Source organism: Ixodes scapularis, unplaced genomic scaffold (genome assembly GCF_016920785.2).
Source record: "Ixodes scapularis isolate PalLabHiFi unplaced genomic scaffold, ASM1692078v2 PGA_scaffold5__190_contigs__length_132052651, whole genome shotgun sequence".
Taxonomy (NCBI): Eukaryota; Metazoa; Arthropoda; class Arachnida; order Ixodida; family Ixodidae; genus Ixodes; species Ixodes scapularis.
Window position 1 is genome coordinate 25616107 of NW_024609880.1, and position 20053 is coordinate 25636159.

A 20053-nucleotide genomic window follows, 5' to 3' on the forward strand; every position below is an offset into this window, starting at 1 on the left:
TGGACTGCACCAAATTAGGTCAATCTAAAAGTTCACGTTAGTGTTCTCCAAACTTTATACCTAGCTTTCGACGCTTTCTTGGCGTCAGTACTAAGCAGCGACTTCGAATACGGTAGCAAGGTACCTATCTTGAGCTACGTGTGGCAGTTTACTGAGGCTTCACCCAAACTGACAGCTCGTACTTGCCATTGATTGGCGCTTCATATTCAACAACCTAGAAAATAATTCATCATGTCGTGCCCCTTTGAAGGGGTTAGGGCACGAGAATTACATAGACAGAATTCACTATAAAATAAAATGCTAATTGGTACCTTAGTACATACGTTAAAATTGGCAACTTTTAATGCTCTAATGATTGCAAATTTGTATATGTAGTTTTCTAGCGTGAAGCAACATGAGGCAACATTGGCCAACTTATAATGTGGTTGGGCCCACTGAATCCAATAGAGGTGCCCATAAACCGCACGATCCTGATTGTGTATTTGAACGCGGTTTCCTCCTTGGGTCTACCTATGCTCGTCCAAGCTCGGTGTACGCCACGACCGCACCCATCGCATGCTATACTGATCTCCACTACTCGTGGGTAAACAGGGCCGCCCCTCCTCCTGACCTACAAAACGAACTCTGGCCTCCCCTACTTCTTGATGTGCGGGAGATCCTAGACCCTCCGCCACGAACAATCCTAACCCCAAGTTGTAAAGGAAAATTCCTTTCCCAGTCCAGAAGATTAAGACGGCTCGGACTTGAGCTTTTAAATAAATTTTTCCTCCTCCTCCTCCTCGACTAATCAAACCATAACCTCGCTTTAGCCCGCTTGCCACCCTCACCTTTTAAACTTCCGTCCAACGTGCAGGTTCACGCAACTGACTCGTCCTTAGCTATCCTCGGTTCATTAGCCTTGGCTTGCCGGGTTTCTTTAAGATCAATCAATCAATCAATCAATCAATCAATCAATCAATTCTTTATTTCACATCAGAAACTGATGTAGGCTGCAGGGGCAAAAAGTCAAAAGTTTGACTTGACAACGCCTCTGCAGCCTTACAATTGGCACACGGCGACATACTACACATGAAGTAATAATATTAAGTTTTCAGCTTTTAACATTAAGCGAATAAATAAATAAATAAATAAAAAAAGAACCAGAAGAACAGCATAAGTTAAACACGCTGTTAAAGATAACAAAAAATCATATATATATATATATATATATATACATATATACACATATATATATATACACATATACATATGCATATACGTACACATATATACACGCATACATACATACATACGCATCATACACACGCGCATATACACACATATCTATAAGGCACATTCCATATTTAGGTACATGACAGGACTAGAAATAATAATCATACTACCTCAAGGATAACTGAAACATACAGAACACACGACCTCACAATACAAGCGAAATTTTAATACAGGAAAAAATTTCTAATTGTACTAAGATTCAGTCTCTCGATATTTGTTAAATTATGCTTCTGAAGTTTATTTAGAATAAATGGAAGATTATACCTTAGCATTTGGAAACCATAATTTGTGCGATTTGTTGGCATTTTCCAATGCTCCCCCTCACGAACGTCATATACCCGGATATTTGGTGTTAGGTTTGAGATATGCGCAAGGAAAGGCTCGTTAGAACGGAGGGCTGATCTATATCGTGTTAGTAAAGTATACTCATATAGATTAGGGACAGTTATTAGACGTAGTTCTTTAAATAATGGGGGTGTATGTGTATCGAAAGGAACATTGAGTATTGTGCGAACAGCCTTTTTTTCAAGAAGGTGTAATTTGTTAACATTTGACAGAGATGTGGTACACCACACTAAATTACAGTAGTTCAAATGGGGTAAAAAAAGGGCCCTGTATATAAGCATTTTTATGTGACGAGGCAATAAATTTCTAAATTGACATAATTTCCCAAGCACTCTTGATAGTTTTTTAACAACATTATTAACGTGATAATCCCAAGACATCTGTTCATTAAAATACACTCCGAGCGTTTTGACGTTCGGCACCATTTCTATGACGGAGGGGCCCAAGATGATATTAAAAGAAAAAGAAACATGTCTATTCTTGGGTTTGAAAAGGACAGCCTTGCTTTTGGTAGTGTTAATTATTAGTGAGTTAACTTCACTCCAATCATACAGTTTCTCTAGTGAGGCATTCGTTTCTTTAACAAGGTCTTCTATCTCTGTACCTGAAAAAAATAGACTGGTATCATCGGCATAAATGATGAAGGATGGGGCTTTGCTGATATTAACAATATCGTTTATGTATAGATTAAATAACAAAGGACCTAAAATGCTACCTTGTGGTACTCCAGCTCTAATGGGTAGGACAGAAGAACTCTGTCCATTTATTACGACATATTGCTGGCGAAATTTAACGTACGATTGTAAAAGGTTTAAAGGTACACCGCGAATTCCATAGCGTTCGAGTTTTTTTATTAGGGTAGTATGGTCAATACGGTCGAACGCCTTCGAAAAATCAATGAAGACGCCTAAAGTTAACTTTTTTTCTTCAAACGACTTTAAAATTAACTCCTTCTGCTCTAGCAAAGCGAACTCCGTTGATCGACCTCTGCGAAAGCCGTACTGTGAGTCAGAAATTAATAAAAATTTAGTGCAGAAACTCGTCACTCTATTGTGAATAATCTTTTCAAGACATTTCGAAAACACAGGTAATATTGATATTGGCCTATAATTCGAAAATTCATTTTTGTTCCCTCCTTTAAACAAAACAATGACTTTTGCAGTTTGCATCTTTTTAGGAAAAATACCACTGGACAATGAGAAGTTCATAATGTGTGTTAACACAGGTAATAGAACGTCCAAAACATGCTTAATTGGTTTTATCTGCAAATCGTCTATATCACAGGAGTTGCTATTTTTAAGAGATGACATAATTAAAGTTATTTCATTTTGATCAGTTGGAAAGAAAACTGCGCTGTGTTCGTTTCTAGGCTTCATGTACGTCATTGATGAAGGTATATGTATGCTACTAACAAGGTTAGTTAAATAACAATTGAAAGCTTCAGCGAGAGCTTTTCCTTGCAATGTTACCCCATCTCGTTGTATTACGTGTATAGCTGGTTTAGAGGGACACCGTTTTAATACTTCATTTAGCCGTTTCCATACCACATCTGTTCTATCCATGCATGACTCGTTGAATAAATTATTAAGGTAGGTTTGTTTTGCCTGACGTAGAGCATTGTTCAATGTATTTCTAAATTGTTTAAAAAGAGCAAGGTCCTCAGGTGCTTTTGTTTTAAGGAAGACATTATAGAGTTTATTTTTTTTCTGAATCATTTTCCAGCACTTTCTATTTACCCAGGGCTTGCGGTTTTTTTAAACTGTTTTATTTGTTTATACGGAAAACACTTGTCGTAAATATTTTTGAAAATATTCAAAAATTCATTGTACGCTTCATTGGCAGTTGTTGCAGAGAATACAGAGTCCCAATTAGTATTAGAAATAATTAATCGGAATTGTTCTAATGTAGTGGGATTTATACTTCGGGTCATGTTAGTAGGTTCCTTATCTTCATTAACAAGCTCAGTGGCCTGGGCACAGTTTTGTGTATAAACATAATAATTGGCAAGTGATCACTTAGACCATAACCTAGAACACCAGCACTGATGAAACTTTCCTCGCAATTCGTCACAAACACATCAATCAATGTTGATGACGTGGTTGTGACACGAGTGGGAGGGACAATGACATTACAAAAGTTATTAGACGTAAGTAAAGTAAGAAATTCATCTCTAAGACGCGTTTGCTCTAGCAGATTTATATTCACATCTCCACCAAGAAAGAGCGTACATCCTTCCTCATTTGCAAAACAAAATAATGTTTCTAAAAAATTTAAAAATACTTCAACGTTTCCACCAGGTGGACGATACAAAACAGAAAATATGTCCCGTTTTCTTCTAACACAAAGTATTTCATAGTTCCGTGTCACGATAGAATAATCGGAAAGAATTTCGAGGTCAGAAAAGTTTGCTTGCAACGAGACACCGCCACCACGTCCATACCCACGGTTTAAATAAAAGTGGCTATATCCAGGAAGTACAAAAAAATCATCATCATCTTTATACCATGTTTCTGTTAACATAATAATATTAAATGAACTCTGAACGGAATCAAAAAGCATCATTAGGTCATCTCCCTTGGTCCTGGCAGACTGTACATTTAAATGAAAAAAACTGAAAGTATTTCTACCTCTTCTAGTCATAAAAAAATTCAATTGGTCAGGCGTCAGCACATCAAGGTTCTCTGCCATAATGATGCAGTACACTCGCAGAAAAGAACCAACATTATTCAACAAATCTGATTCAGGTCATCCTCTTTCGAAATCGTGATAATAGGGGTGTCGCCCGCTTTTTTTGCAAATATCTTTCCGTTTCGGACCCACACATATAGCCAACGATGCTCACGTTTCTTAGATATCGTCATCCCAAGCAGTTTCTTCAAATACGGGCACAAATGCTCGTTTACATAAACTGGAGCCTCCGTTGAGAGGCCAAGGTCACAACACGAGATTCGTTTTTTCTTTGCCTTTTCCAAGACACAGTCTCGCTTGTTACGGTTCTGGAAGCGAACAATGATATTGCTCTTTTCCCTATCTCTTGTCGGCACCCGATGGCATGCTTCAACATCTGCCTTGGTTATCGGCTCGCCGATTACTTCACAGAGTTTACTTATCAGTTGGTCGACATTTTCTGCTTGGTCCTTCGGGATTCCCTTCACCTCGAGGTTGTTGTTGCGTGAGTATTGCTCGCAGCTGACTAATCTGTTTTCGGTTTCCTTTAGCGCTCTGGCCAGTTCGCCACATTTACCGTTCAGTTCAGCGTTTTCTTTCTTCAAGCCAGAGTTTTCTTTTTTGATTAAAGCGAGTGACTGCTTCATTGATTCGTGCTCCTCGTTAATAAAGCTCATTCCTTTTTTTATTTCCGTTAACTCTTTCAAATCGGCACGTATATCACGTAACTCTGTCCTGATATCCCTCTCGAGTGACTCCCTGAACATCCTGAGCTCCTGTTTAAGTTCATCCTTGAATTCGTTCAACAGTTTGACTACGTCTTTCGACATAGAGAAAAACAATGAAAATGAACACAACCAACACGCTAGGCTTGGCAGCAGCGACAGCAAAAGCAACAGCAACACTAGTAGTCAAGGGAAGTTAGAACCAACCTGAAATTGTTCGTAGATTTAGTACGTGACGCAGTTGCCGCCGCCGCTGCCAAATGACGGACACAGTGAAGACAGTCGTCTTTTGAAGATGAGTTGCGCACGGCTCGTAGTGTTGTCGGCCAATCACCGGCGGGCAGGAATCGATGACTTGATCGTAGCCCAGCGCAGCAGTTGCAGTCCGTCGATCACGGCCAGGCTTTGTAGCACCTTGATAACCCGCCGCGCTTTCTGCCGCTTTGGCCTGAAATTGTTCGTAGATTTAGTACGTGACGCAGTTGCCGCCGCCGCTGCCAAATGACGGACACAGTGAAGACAGTCGTCTTTTGAAGATGAGTTGCGCACGGCTCGTAGTGTTGTCGGCCAATCACCGGCGGGCAGGAATCGATGACTTGATCGTAGCCCAGCGCAGCAGTTGCAGTCCGTCGATCACGGCCAGGCTTTGTAGCACCTTGATAACCCGCCGCGCTTTCTGCCGCTTTGGCCTGAAATTGTTCGTAGATTTAGTACGTGACGCAGTTGCCGCCGCCGCTGCCAAATGACGGACACAGTGAAGACAGTCGTCTTTTGAAGATGAGTTGCGCACGGCTCGTAGTGTTGTCGGCCAATCACCGGCGGGCAGGAATCGATGACTTGATCGTAGCCCAGCGCAGCAGTTGCAGTCCGTCGATCACGGCCAGGCTTTGTAGCACCTTGATAACCCGCCGCGCTTTCTGCCGCTTTGGCCTGAAATTGTTCGTAGATTTAGTACGTGACGCAGTTGCCGCCGCCGCTGCCAAATGACGGACACAGTGAAGACAGTCGTCTTTTGAAGATGAGTTGCGCACGGCTCGTAGTGTTGTCGGCCAATCACCGGCGGGCAGGAATCGATGACTTGATCGTAGCCCAGCGCAGCAGTTGCAGTCCGTCGATCACGGCCAGGCTTTGTAGCACCTTGATAACCCGCCGCGCTTTCTGCCGCTTTGGCCTGAAATTGTTCGTAGATTTAGTACGTGACGCAGTTGCCGCCGCCGCTGCCAAATGACGGACACAGTGAAGACAGTCGTCTTTTGAAGATGAGTTGCGCACGGCTCGTAGTGTTGTCGGCCAATCACCGGCGGGCAGGAATCGATGACTTGATCGTAGCCCAGCGCAGCAGTTGCAGTCCGTCGATCACGGCCAGGCTTTGTAGCACCTTGATAACCCGCCGCGCTTTCTGCCGCTTTGGCCTGAAATTGTTCGTAGATTTAGTACGTGACGCAGTTGCCGCCGCCGCTGCCAAATGACGGACACAGTGAAGACAGTCGTCTTTTGAAGATGAGTTGCGCACGGCTCGTAGTGTTGTCGGCCAATCACCGGCGGGCAGGAATCGATGACTTGATCGTAGCCCAGCGCAGCAGTTGCAGTCCGTCGATCACGGCCAGGCTTTGTAGCACCTTGATAACCCGCCGCGCTTTCTGCCGCTTTGGCCTGAAATTGTTCGTAGATTTAGTACGTGACGCAGTTGCCGCCGCCGCTGCCAAATGACGGACACAGTGAAGACAGTCGTCTTTTGAAGATGAGTTGCGCACGGCTCGTAGTGTTGTCGGCCAATCACCGGCGGGCAGGAATCGATGACTTGATCGTAGCCCAGCGCAGCAGTTGCAGTCCGTCGATCACGGCCAGGCTTTGTAGCACCTTGATAACCCGCCGCGCTTTCTGCCGCTTTGGCCTGAAATTGTTCGTAGATTTAGTACGTGACGCAGTTGCCGCCGCCGCTGCCAAATGACGGACACAGTGAAGACAGTCGTCTTTTGAAGATGAGTTGCGCACGGCTCGTAGTGTTGTCGGCCAATCACCGGCGGGCAGGAATCGATGACTTGATCGTAGCCCAGCGCAGCAGTTGCAGTCCGTCGATCACGGCCAGGCTTTGTAGCACCTTGATAACCCGCCGCGCTTTCTGCCGCTTTGGCCTGAAATTGTTCGTAGATTTAGTACGTGACGCAGTTGCCGCCGCCGCTGCCAAATGACGGACACAGTGAAGACAGTCGTCTTTTGAAGATGAGTTGCGCACGGCTCGTAGTGTTGTCGGCCAATCACCGGCGGGCAGGAATCGATGACTTGATCGTAGCCCAGCGCAGCAGTTGCAGTCCGTCGATCACGGCCAGGCTTTGTAGCACCTTGATAACCCGCCGCGCTTTCTGCCGCTTTGGCCTGAAATTGTTCGTAGATTTAGTACGTGACGCAGTTGCCGCCGCCGCTGCCAAATGACGGACACAGTGAAGACAGTCGTCTTTTGAAGATGAGTTGCGCACGGCTCGTAGTGTTGTCGGCCAATCACCGGCGGGCAGGAATCGATGACTTGATCGTAGCCCAGCGCAGCAGTTGCAGTCCGTCGATCACGGCCAGGCTTTGTAGCACCTTGATAACCCGCCGCGCTTTCTGCCGCTTTGGCCTGAAATTGTTCGTAGATTTAGTACGTGACGCAGTTGCCGCCGCCGCTGCCAAATGACGGACACAGTGAAGACAGTCGTCTTTTGAAGATGAGTTGCGCACGGCTCGTAGTGTTGTCGGCCAATCACCGGCGGGCAGGAATCGATGACTTGATCGTAGCCCAGCGCAGCAGTTGCAGTCCGTCGATCACGGCCAGGCTTTGTAGCACCTTGATAACCCGCCGCGCTTTCTGCCGCTTTGGCCTGAAATTGTTCGTAGATTTAGTACGTGACGCAGTTGCCGCCGCCGCTGCCAAATGACGGACACAGTGAAGACAGTCCTCTTTTGAAGATGAGTTGCGCACGGCTCGTAGTGTTGTCGGCCAATCACCGGCGGGCAGGAATCGATGACTTGATCGTAGCCCAGCGCAGCAGTTGCAGTCCGTCGATCACGGCCAGGCTTTGTAGCACCTTGATAACCCGCCGCGCTTTCTGCCGCTTTGGCCTGAAATTGTTCGTAGATTTAGTACGTGACGCAGTTGCCGCCGCCGCTGCCAAATGACGGACACAGTGAAGACAGTCGTCTTTTGAAGATGAGTTGCGCACGGCTCGTAGTGTTGTCGGCCAATCACCGGCGGGCAGGAATCGATGACTTGATCGTAGCCCAGCGCAGCAGTTGCAGTCCGTCGATCACGGCCAGGCTTTGTAGCACCTTGATAACCCGCCGCGCTTTCTGCCGCTTTGGCCTGAAATTGTTCGTAGATTTAGTACGTGACGCAGTTGCCGCCGCCGCTGCCAAATGACGGACACAGTGAAGACAGTCGTCTTTTGAAGATGAGTTGCGCACGGCTCGTAGTGTTGTCGGCCAATCACCGGCGGGCAGGAATCGATGACTTGATCGTAGCCCAGCGCAGCAGTTGCAGTCCGTCGATCACGGCCAGGCTTTGTAGCACCTTGATAACCCGCCGCGCTTTCTGCCGCTTTGGCCTGAAATTGTTCGTAGATTTAGTACGTGACGCAGTTGCCGCCGCCGCTGCCAAATGACGGACACAGTGAAGACAGTCGTCTTTTGAAGATGAGTTGCGCACGGCTCGTAGTGTTGTCGGCCAATCACCGGCGGGCAGGAATCGATGACTTGATCGTAGCCCAGCGCAGCAGTTGCAGTCCGTCGATCACGGCCAGGCTTTGTAGCACCTTGATAACCCGCCGCGCTTTCTGCCGCTTTGGCCTGAAATTGTTCGTAGATTTAGTACGTGACGCAGTTGCCGCCGCCGCTGCCAAATGACGGACACAGTGAAGACAGTCGTCTTTTGAAGATGAGTTGCGCACGGCTCGTAGTGTTGTCGGCCAATCACCGGCGGGCAGGAATCGATGACTTGATCGTAGCCCAGCGCAGCAGTTGCAGTCCGTCGATCACGGCCAGGCTTTGTAGCACCTTGATAACCCGCCGCGCTTTCTGCCGCTTTGGCCTGAAATTGTTCGTAGATTTAGTACGTGACGCAGTTGCCGCCGCCGCTGCCAAATGACGGACACAGTGAAGACAGTCGTCTTTTGAAGATGAGTTGCGCACGGCTCGTAGTGTTGTCGGCCAATCACCGGCGGGCAGGAATCGATGACTTGATCGTAGCCCAGCGCAGCAGTTGCAGTCCGTCGATCACGGCCAGGCTTTGTAGCACCTTGATAACCCGCCGCGCTTTCTGCCGCTTTGGCCTGAAATTGTTCGTAGATTTAGTACGTGACGCAGTTGCCGCCGCCGCTGCCAAATGACGGACACAGTGAAGACAGTCGTCTTTTGAAGATGAGTTGCGCACGGCTCGTAGTGTTGTCGGCCAATCACCGGCGGGCAGGAATCGATGACTTGATCGTAGCCCAGCGCAGCAGTTGCAGTCCGTCGATCACGGCCAGGCTTTGTAGCACCTTGATAACCCGCCGCGCTTTCTGCCGCTTTGGCCTGAAATTGTTCGTAGATTTAGTACGTGACGCAGTTGCCGCCGCCGCTGCCAAATGACGGACACAGTGAAGACAGTCGTCTTTTGAAGATGAGTTGCGCACGGCTCGTAGTGTTGTCGGCCAATCACCGGCGGGCAGGAATCGATGACTTGATCGTAGCCCAGCGCAGCAGTTGCAGTCCGTCGATCACGGCCAGGCTTTGTAGCACCTTGATAACCCGCCGCGCTTTCTGCCGCTTTGGCCTGAAATTGTTCGTAGATTTAGTACGTGACGCAGTTGCCGCCGCCGCTGCCAAATGACGGACACAGTGAAGACAGTCCTCTTTTGAAGATGAGTTGCGCACGGCTCGTAGTGTTGTCGGCCAATCACCGGCGGGCAGGAATCGATGACTTGATCGTAGCCCAGCGCAGCAGTTGCAGTCCGTCGATCACGGCCAGGCTTTGTAGCACCTTGATAACCCGCCGCGCTTTCTGCCGCTTTGGCCTGAAATTGTTCGTAGATTTAGTACGTGACGCAGTTGCCGCCGCCGCTGCCAAATGACGGACACAGTGAAGACAGTCGTCTTTTGAAGATGAGTTGCGCACGGCTCGTAGTGTTGTCGGCCAATCACCGGCGGGCAGGAATCGATGACTTGATCGTAGCCCAGCGCAGCAGTTGCAGTCCGTCGATCACGGCCAGGCTTTGTAGCACCTTGATAACCCGCCGCGCTTTCTGCCGCTTTGGCCTGAAATTGTTCGTAGATTTAGTACGTGACGCAGTTGCCGCCGCCGCTGCCAAATGACGGACACAGTGAAGACAGTCGTCTTTTGAAGATGAGTTGCGCACGGCTCGTAGTGTTGTCGGCCAATCACCGGCGGGCAGGAATCGATGACTTGATCGTAGCCCAGCGCAGCAGTTGCAGTCCGTCGATCACGGCCAGGCTTTGTAGCACCTTGATAACCCGCCGCGCTTTCTGCCGCTTTGGCCTGAAATTGTTCGTAGATTTAGTACGTGACGCAGTTGCCGCCGCCGCTGCCAAATGACGGACACAGTGAAGACAGTCGTCTTTTGAAGATGAGTTGCGCACGGCTCGTAGTGTTGTCGGCCAATCACCGGCGGGCAGGAATCGATGACTTGATCGTAGCCCAGCGCAGCAGTTGCAGTCCGTCGATCACGGCCAGGCTTTGTAGCACCTTGATAACCCGCCGCGCTTTCTGCCGCTTTGGCCTGAAATTGTTCGTAGATTTAGTACGTGACGCAGTTGCCGCCGCCGCTGCCAAATGACGGACACAGTGAAGACAGTCGTCTTTTGAAGATGAGTTGCGCACGGCTCGTAGTGTTGTCGGCCAATCACCGGCGGGCAGGAATCGATGACTTGATCGTAGCCCAGCGCAGCAGTTGCAGTCCGTCGATCACGGCCAGGCTTTGTAGCACCTTGATAACCCGCCGCGCTTTCTGCCGCTTTGGCCTGAAATTGTTCGTAGATTTAGTACGTGACGCAGTTGCCGCCGCCGCTGCCAAATGACGGACACAGTGAAGACAGTCGTCTTTTGAAGATGAGTTGCGCACGGCTCGTAGTGTTGTCGGCCAATCACCGGCGGGCAGGAATCGATGACTTGATCGTAGCCCAGCGCAGCAGTTGCAGTCCGTCGATCACGGCCAGGCTTTGTAGCACCTTGATAACCCGCCGCGCTTTCTGCCGCTTTGGCCTGAAATTGTTCGTAGATTTAGTACGTGACGCAGTTGCCGCCGCCGCTGCCAAATGACGGACACAGTGAAGACAGTCGTCTTTTGAAGATGAGTTGCGCACGGCTCGTAGTGTTGTCGGCCAATCACCGGCGGGCAGGAATCGATGACTTGATCGTAGCCCAGCGCAGCAGTTGCAGTCCGTCGATCACGGCCAGGCTTTGTAGCACCTTGATAACCCGCCGCGCTTTCTGCCGCTTTGGCCTGAAATTGTTCGTAGATTTAGTACGTGACGCAGTTGCCGCCGCCGCTGCCAAATGACGGACACAGTGAAGACAGTCGTCTTTTGAAGATGAGTTGCGCACGGCTCGTAGTGTTGTCGGCCAATCACCGGCGGGCAGGAATCGATGACTTGATCGTAGCCCAGCGCAGCAGTTGCAGTCCGTCGATCACGGCCAGGCTTTGTAGCACCTTGATAACCCGCCGCGCTTTCTGCCGCTTTGGCCTGAAATTGTTCGTAGATTTAGTACGTGACGCAGTTGCCGCCGCCGCTGCCAAATGACGGACACAGTGAAGACAGTCGTCTTTTGAAGATGAGTTGCGCACGGCTCGTAGTGTTGTCGGCCAATCACCGGCGGGCAGGAATCGATGACTTGATCGTAGCCCAGCGCAGCAGTTGCAGTCCGTCGATCACGGCCAGGCTTTGTAGCACCTTGATAACCCGCCGCGCTTTCTGCCGCTTTGGCCTGAAATTGTTCGTAGATTTAGTACGTGACGCAGTTGCCGCCGCCGCTGCCAAAAAATCACATCCGTTGGCTGCCGAGGAGAACGCTTGCGTATCTCTCAAAGCGAAAGCGGCTCCAAATGTCGCACAAAGTCTGTTGGGCTGTAGGATCTGGAAACGTAGAGCAGAAGCAGCCACCAGTTTTGTTGTTCCTGTACACAAAGAATCCTATGTTACCTGAGGCATGAGAACGTAACGTCGCGCGCGATGTCTGGATGCATTCGAAAGTGACGGCTTTGTGTGCAGACCATTTCACGGCCGCGTCTTGCACTGCCAACGGCGAGATCGTCTACGACATCGTGCGCAACGATCTCACCGTCGGGGCTGGAGCTGGTGAGTGAGCAAATGAAAACATGTCATTTAATATGTGTATCCCTATCCTGACTAACAATATCAGGGGAATGGGAAGGCTGCTATGATGCACAGTCCTGTAGGCCACCCCTCCGCGGTTCGTGAGCGGTTAGAGCAAAGAATGACTAGCTTCCAACATCTCATGAGAACAATTACTCGAATCGCCGCTGCCTTTCAAGGTGTCTGACCAGTGTTGTACGGAACGGCGTTCCAAGGAACGGCGTTCCTGGAACGCGTTCTTTTTAGGAGGAACGAAGGAACGCCGCCGTTCCATTTTGCATCGCTGGAACTGGAACGGGAACGCGTTACATTTTTGCTGGAACGGAAAGAGTAACGGCGTTTCTTTTTGTCGTCCACTGGGGTAATTTTTATTTTGTTTCGAACAGGGAAATTTTGAAAGTACAAAAACAATATATTTACAAACTGCAGGATCTCGTTACCTTTTTGGCTACTAATCTTGTGGATTATTTTGTGTGGTCCTCGCTTGCTAACAGTTTCGGGTGCAAAAAAAATGGTGGACGTTGTTTTTTTGTTTTTTTTCGAGTGTCCAAAAGCTGCGGTACAAAAAGCAAGGCTTTTAGTCGTAGGAAAAGACAAAGAAAGAGGGTTGTTTCAAACTCAGCTACTTTCTTTGGTTCCACGAATCCTCATACACCCACAAATTTAAGGCCGACTACAGCCACTTATGAACTCCGATAACGAGACCTACAGTTATATCAAGATCACATTCTGTCAGACATCGAACGCTTTGTCCTGAACATTGGTCACTTAAAAGATACAAAAAAAAAAACTTCATTTCTTTTCTTGTCCCCCACCTTCAAAATAAACAACAAAGCCAACGTACAAAGAAGTATTTGTAGTTTTTAAGACTGACCTTCCAAAAGCCCTACCCTTTCCTCGACTGGCTCGTCTTGCGGACAGCAACATCGAGAAGCAACTGTTGTTAAGTTCGAACAAGGGACTTTGTTTAATTGAAACGTGTGAGGTTGTTGTAAAACGCTCGTACAATGTTGGGTAAAAGTACATTCGGCTCGTCTGAATAGTCCACTACAAACATGAATATGGTTAAAAGCTGAGATTTTTACCTTGAACATATCAACAAATGAAACCCTGCTTTCACTTGTTTTCTTGTACTGTTGCCCTTCCATAACGACATACAAACTCGTATGTTGACTACTAATGGGATAGATAAAAAAAAAAAAAAACTCTGCTTGATTGAACTAAAAATAGTCATTAGCAAAATACAAATGTAACATATATGTAACGATACGTTCCATTTTTTTAACTGTAACGGGAACGAGTTCTTTTTTCACAGATGTAACTTGTAACAGGAAAACGTTCCGAAAATCAAAAGGAACGAGAACAGAGCTTTCGTTCCTTTTTTTGAGGAACGTGTACAACACTGTGTCTGACCCTGAACGCCGCTGCGCTCAGAGTCAGACACGTCGGAACTACAAAGGACTCCCACGAACCCAGTGCTGCCATAGACACCATCATCTCAAAACCACGTGCTCGAAATGCTGAAACAGTGTCTGTATAGTGTCTATTCAGTGTCTGTATACGGACACTGTATAGACACTGTTTGAGGATTGTTTCTTCGTCGTATACTGCCACGGTGGTCATCTAAAAATGTCACACGTTCCAAGCATAAACATGTACGAAGGGTGCTTCGAAACATGCTCGACGCGTTCCCGCAGATAATTCCGTCATCACGTATGCAGGCAACGTCGTGTCGTTTGTATTGTGTACGAGCTGTGCGTCTGCTGCTTTAGTCGCCGTACATTTTGTGCCGGGAGCATACTTTCAAAAGACCTAAATGAGAGATAAAATGTTTGCATTTTTCAAAAGCCCGATTACAAGGGGCTCAAGGACTGAAAGTCGTCATCGGGAGCCCAGAAGCATCTTTCCGGGCACGGTTCGGAGCAAATTATACCGTCATGGTTGTTTAATCCGTCTACTTTGAGCTAAGCGCAGAAGTTCCAACTTATAAATTAGTCCAAGAACCCAGATCACTCCGGCAAAATACGAACTCTCGGTTTTGTGCGGCTTACCTGGTAACGCGGGGGATTAAAGTACACGTAGACCATTAGCTGACGCGATATACGGCAAGCACAGCTTTCAACCGCAGATTTTTTGCACCACCTCTCTCTTTATGCTCAATACCTTTGCGGGCAGATTTTGATGCCGCTCTGACGCGCACATCTAGCCGTGCATTCCGAGGCACGAGTGATACCTTTTGCTGACACTGCCTCGCACGCGTACTGTGACAATTATTGTAATTTGGCATCATAAAATTAGCGCTGAGAATTCGAGATAAAAAGGAATGGTCTCAATCGCGCGTATGAAAACACTCTTCAAGAAAAGCGCGGTCAGATAAGACCCTATATTTTATTGCATTTCATATTATTAACTTAAGAGCCTCTAGAAGGAGGCATTATACAAGCGGGGTGTCATATTCATGGTTCGAAAACAAGACAACAAAACACTACACAAAAATAAAACAACAAGCTTAGAATCAGCTGCGAAAGACATTTATGATCACTGGTAGGTGCCAAGCTTCTCGGCAACCTATTCTAATCTGATATGCATAATAGAAGAGGTGAGTATTTGAATGTTTTTTTGTCAAAAAAAATTGGTTCAACTTTACAGGGCTGGTCGAGACGAGGGGAAATATGATGGGCCGGGAAAATAAAGGTTTGGGCAGACCAATGGTTATAGTACAGTCTCTGAATGAAAGAGTGCCGGTATAGTTTTCTACGAGTGTCGAGAGTTTGTAGGGATATGGACAGTTTTATGGAAGAGATGCTATTCCTAGTGTAGTTACGAGTTATAAAACGAGAAGCACGATCTTGGACAGCTTCCAGTTAATTAATTAAATTGCTTTGATCAGGGTTCCATATCACTAATGCATACTTACTGCATCTTAGTTCTGACTAGATTACTATATGCTAAACTTTTAAGAAAGGAGTTTGCGAGAAAAAGATTTCTTCTTAAAAATCCTAATGTTTTGTTAGATTCAGGACAAATGTAGTTGGCATGACTCAACCATGATAAGTCTTCAGATTGAGGAACACTTCTGAATATTTGAATGTGTTCATTCGCTCAACGACGCCAGATGAAATAGATGCTCCGCACAGGGCGACACACATAGCATGGACAAGCCATCGTTGTCTTTCGCCTTTTCTCTCGCATCTAAATGCTGACATTACAGCTGTAATTCATTTAGACATTGCTTGCAAACTTTCAACAGCTAAGTTACCAGCGAGTTAAGGAGGGGGTCGATGAGAGGCATGTAACCATTGATTGTCCGAGTCCACTCCACCTGCGGAGATGCGACACGTGCTTCAGCCCGTCTGTGATTGACCTGAGGCGGCAGTACCGTTCGTTCCTTATGGTAGAACCCAAAATGAACCGAATCGAGATTTGCATCCGTGGGTCGTGTAGCACGTGACCCTCACGTCACCGATTCCTGCGATCCGCCCTTCTCTCGTGGATGGACGGACGGATATAGTTTAACGTTTTTTGATTCGTTAATAGTGCGCCGGGCGATTGATGCTTTATTCAGATAGTAGGAAATTTCTTGCGTTTCCGCAACCTCCCTTTTGTTGCACAAGAGACGCGAAATCGGAAGAAAATTCGCACCATGGCAATCAGGCTTCGGTCTAAAAGCGCTCAGTCCGCAGCACACTGTGGTCTGCAGGAACAAAACAGAGATAGAGCGGTACTGTATTTGCTCGTTTTCGTCCCGCGATTGTTGGTTCAACGCGTGCAGTAAGCTCCAAATAGTTTGCCTCATTCACGCGTTCCGGGTTCCGGTAGTTCTTCTGGTTCGTAATCAGAAGCCTCTGTCAAAATTCGTGGAGCACGCCGCGATATTTAACGCGCATTTTTCTGACTTGCTATCCAGCCGGACCCTTTTTTATCGGCTGGTGTACTGAACTGCGCGCGAGCGCGTGGAGCACGAAGGTACCTGCAAATTCCTCTCCATGAGCCGCGGACCCCGTCGCTTCAATGCGCAGCCTCCGCAAAAGAAGCACACCTTTCAATGCTTTGCTGGAAAAGCCGAGGTTATTACGGCGTGAGAATATCTCCCTCCCCTCTCCCTCGGTAACACAAAAAAGTAAAGAAAGAAAATTACAGTGTGTTTAGATTTTTTTTTTATTACAGAAATAAACTGAGCGTCCCTGAACGCGCATTCTAAGCCCAGATGCAAGAATTTCAGAACTAACGGTTACCTTATATTAAAAAAAAAAACTAGCGATTTTCAGAAAATAAAAGTGAAAGCCGTTTACAACTCCCTGTAACGCCGAATGGGAGCGCAGCTCTTGAGGAGGAGGAGGGAAGGGTACTGAGGGGAGGGTAGACCCCTCCTCCTCCTCCTCCCCTCAATCTTTAATATTGTCACGTAGGCGAAGGAAACGTTGGCAGTGGTAGGACCCAAGAAGGGTTTAATGAGCGTACTGCAAAGCAGGATCAAAGAGAAAAAGGCGAAAGGCCGGTCCGGTCGATCTGCTGGCAGCTCTTCGAGATTGCGCGGGGCACGAGAGAGCGCCAGGCGCGAGCCTCGTGCAGGACCGAAAAGGACCGAGGTGCGCTGTCATGCGCGAACAATCGAGGTGTTTGTTAGCTGTGGCATTATCCCCCCTTTAAAGGAAGCAGCGACCCGATGCTTGAAGGTAAATCCTCGCGGGAATAGACGGGCACATATGTTCTTTCAACGTCTATCTGGCATAGTATGGTTTGAGGCGGACTACATGAACAACTTCTGGGTGTGAATGGCGTCGCCGTGATGGCGAGTTTTCTTGGGGCATGACCTCGTAGGTTAATTGTCCAAGACGGCGGACGACCTTGTACGGGCCGAAGTAGCGACGGAGGAGTTTCTCGCTGCGACCTCGTTGGCGAATGGGGGTCCATACCCAAACTTGGTCGCCAGGTTGGTATTGTGCGTCATTTCGTCGAAGGTTGTAGCGTCGGGCGTCGCGTTGTTGCTGGTCTTGAATTCGGATCTTTGCTAGCTGACGGGCCTCTTTTGCGCGTTGGAGGAACGCATCCACGTCGTCGGGATGGACGTCGTTTTGAACGTACGGCAACATAACGTCTAGTGTACTTTTGGCCGCTCTTTCGTATACGAGACTGAATGGCGTCATTCCTGTCGTCTCTTGCGTTGCCGTGTTGTACGCGAAAGTAACATAAGGTAAAATTTCGTCCCACGTTTTATGTTCGACGTCCACATACATTGATAGCATGTCTGCGAGGGTCCTGTTGAGGCGCTCAGTCAAGCCATTTGTTTGGGGGTGGTAGGCAGTTGTACGGCGGTGAGCGGTTTGGCTGAAGTGCAGAATGGCTTGCATGAGCTCGGCCGTGAAGGCTGTTCCTCGATCTGTGATGACGACCTCGGGAGCACCATGTCGCAGGAGGATCGCGTGCACGAAGAATCGTGCTACCTCCATACAGGTGCCGCTGGGAAGGGCCTGTGTTTCGGCGAAGCGGGTTAGGTAGTCGGTAGCCACGATAATCCATTTGTACCGGTAGCAGATGTAGGAAAAGGACCCAGCAAATCCATTCCTACTTGTTGGAAGGGCTGCATGGGCGGCTCTATGGGCTTCAACAGTCCTGAAGGTCTTGTAGGCGGCGCTTTTCGGCGTTGGCATTCTCGGCAAGTGCGTACGTAGTGAGCGACGTTGGTAGCGAGGCGTGGCCAGAAGTAGCGTTCATGGATCCTGCCGAGGGTACGCGTAAATCCCAGATGTCCCGATGTTGGCTCGTCATGCGCCGCTTGAAGGATTTCGTCGCGGAGGGCTGTGGGGACCACGAGTAGGTACTGTGCCTTGTTAGGGGCGAAATTCTTCTTTACGAGCATGTCGTTTCGCAGACAAAATGTGGATACGCCGCGCTTGAAGACTCTTGGGACTATGGTGGTTTTGCCTTTGAGGTAGTCGATCAGCTTGTTTAGGTCTGGATCAGCTCGTTGTTGCTGAGCGAAGGTACTAGCACTAATCGCACATAGAAACTTGTCTTCGTCGTCCGTGTTTTCTGGTGGTGGGTCGACAGGTGCTCGCGAAAGGCAGTCGGCGTCGGAGTGTTTGCGTCCCGACTTGTGTAGGACTATAAAGTCAAACTCCTGCAACCTCAAGCTCCAGCGTGCGAGGCGTCCGGAGGGGTCCTTTAAACTGGCGAGCCAACACAAAGAGTGGTGATCAGTGATTACCTTGAAAGGCTTGCCATATAGGTAGGGCCGAAATTTGGAAATCGCCCATACGATGGCGAGGCATTCCCTTTCAGTCGTGGAGTAGTTTTTCTCGGCTTTTGACAAAGCGCGGCTGGCGTAGGCGATAACTTGCTCAAGTCCGTTCTGGTGTTGAACAAGAACGGCGCCGAGGCCTACAGAGCTGGCGTCGGTATGAACTGCTGTTTCGGCGTTCTCGTCGTAGTGGGCCAGTAACGGGGGCGACTGTAGGCGCTGCTGAAGCTCCCGGAATGCGTCTGCTTGCTCTGACTCCCAGGTAAACGGTACATCATCGTGCGTCAAGCGCATGAGGGGCTCGGCAAGTTGAGAAAAGCCCTTGACAAAACGTCTGTAATAAGCGCAAATGCCTAGAAACCTACGAACAGCTTTTTTGTCGGCTGGCTGCGGGAAGCGTGCAATAGCTGCAGTTTTCTGGGGATCCGGATGAACTCCACTTCCGCTAACGATGTGTCCGAGAAATTTTAGTTCCTCGTAAGCGAAGTGGCACTTCTCCGTCTTAAGTGTTAGTCCTGAAGACTTAATTGCTTCGAGTACCGTTTCCAGTCTCCGTAGGTGTTCATCGAAGTGCGTGGAGAACACGACAACATCATCGAGATATACGAGGCAGGTCTGCCATTTGAGCTCTGCCAACACTGTGTCCATAACTCTTTGAAACGTTGCTGGCGCTGAGCAGAGGCCGAAGGGCATGACTTTAAACTCATACAGCCCGTCAGGGGTTATGAAGGCTGTTTTCTCCCGATCCCTCTCGTCGACCTCGATCTGCCAATATCCCGTCTTGAGGTCCATCGAAGAGAAGTATTTCGCATGGCTTAATCGGTCTAGAGTGTCGTCGATTCGGGGCAAAGGATACACGTCCTTCTTAGTGATCTTGTTTAGCCGGCGATAATCAACGCAGAACCTGAGGGTGCCATCTTTTTTCTTCACAAGAACGACAGGCGATGCCCAAGGGCTTTTCGAGGGTTGAATAATGTCGTCAGAGAGCATCTCTTTAACTTGATGTTGAATTGCCTCGCGCTCCTTGAATGAAACTCGATAAGGAGATTGTCGGAGGGGGCGTGCGTCCTCGTTAGTTATGATTCGATGTCTCGCAATCGGGGTTTGCCGGATTTTCGAAGAGGACGAGAAAGAGTCGTAATAGCGTTGAAGTAGGTGTTGTAGTCGGTCCTGTTTTTCCCGAGACAAAGCAGGGTTTACATCGAATGCGGGAGCAGCCTCTTCCGTCACGGAAATTGTCGAGCTTGTATCGGAGAGGGTCAGAGCGTTACTGACCTCTGCGGTGTCCTCTAGGGAAGCGAGTGAGGTGCCCCCGCTGACATGTTGGTATTCCGAAGTGAAGTTTGTTAGCAGGATAATCGCTTGTCCTTGTTCAAGGCGAGCGACTCCCCTCACAACCGAGATTCCTCGTTGAAGCAGAAGAGATCTGTTGGTTTCAACGACTCCCTCGTAGTCTCTG

At 48.3% G+C, this 20053-nt stretch overlaps 1 protein-coding gene across 1 annotated transcript; it reads right to left on the reverse strand.

Moving 5' to 3' along the window:
• Positions 1–4323: 4323 nt before the first annotated feature.
• LOC121838056 lies at positions 4324–5223 on the reverse strand. The gene has a single exon (XM_042294043.1). It carries the CDS (start codon positions 5112–5114, stop codon positions 4344–4346), a length of 771 nt encoding a protein of 256 aa, XP_042149977.1. The 5' UTR covers positions 5115–5223; the 3' UTR covers positions 4324–4343.
• Between the last annotated feature and the right edge of the window lie 14830 nt (positions 5224–20053).

Excerpts from the sequence above, each read along its gene's own strand:
- LOC121838056 (XM_042294043.1), bottom strand. The coding sequence starts at position 5,114 with ATGTCGAAAGACGTAGTCAAACTGTTGAACGAATTCAAGGATGAACTT.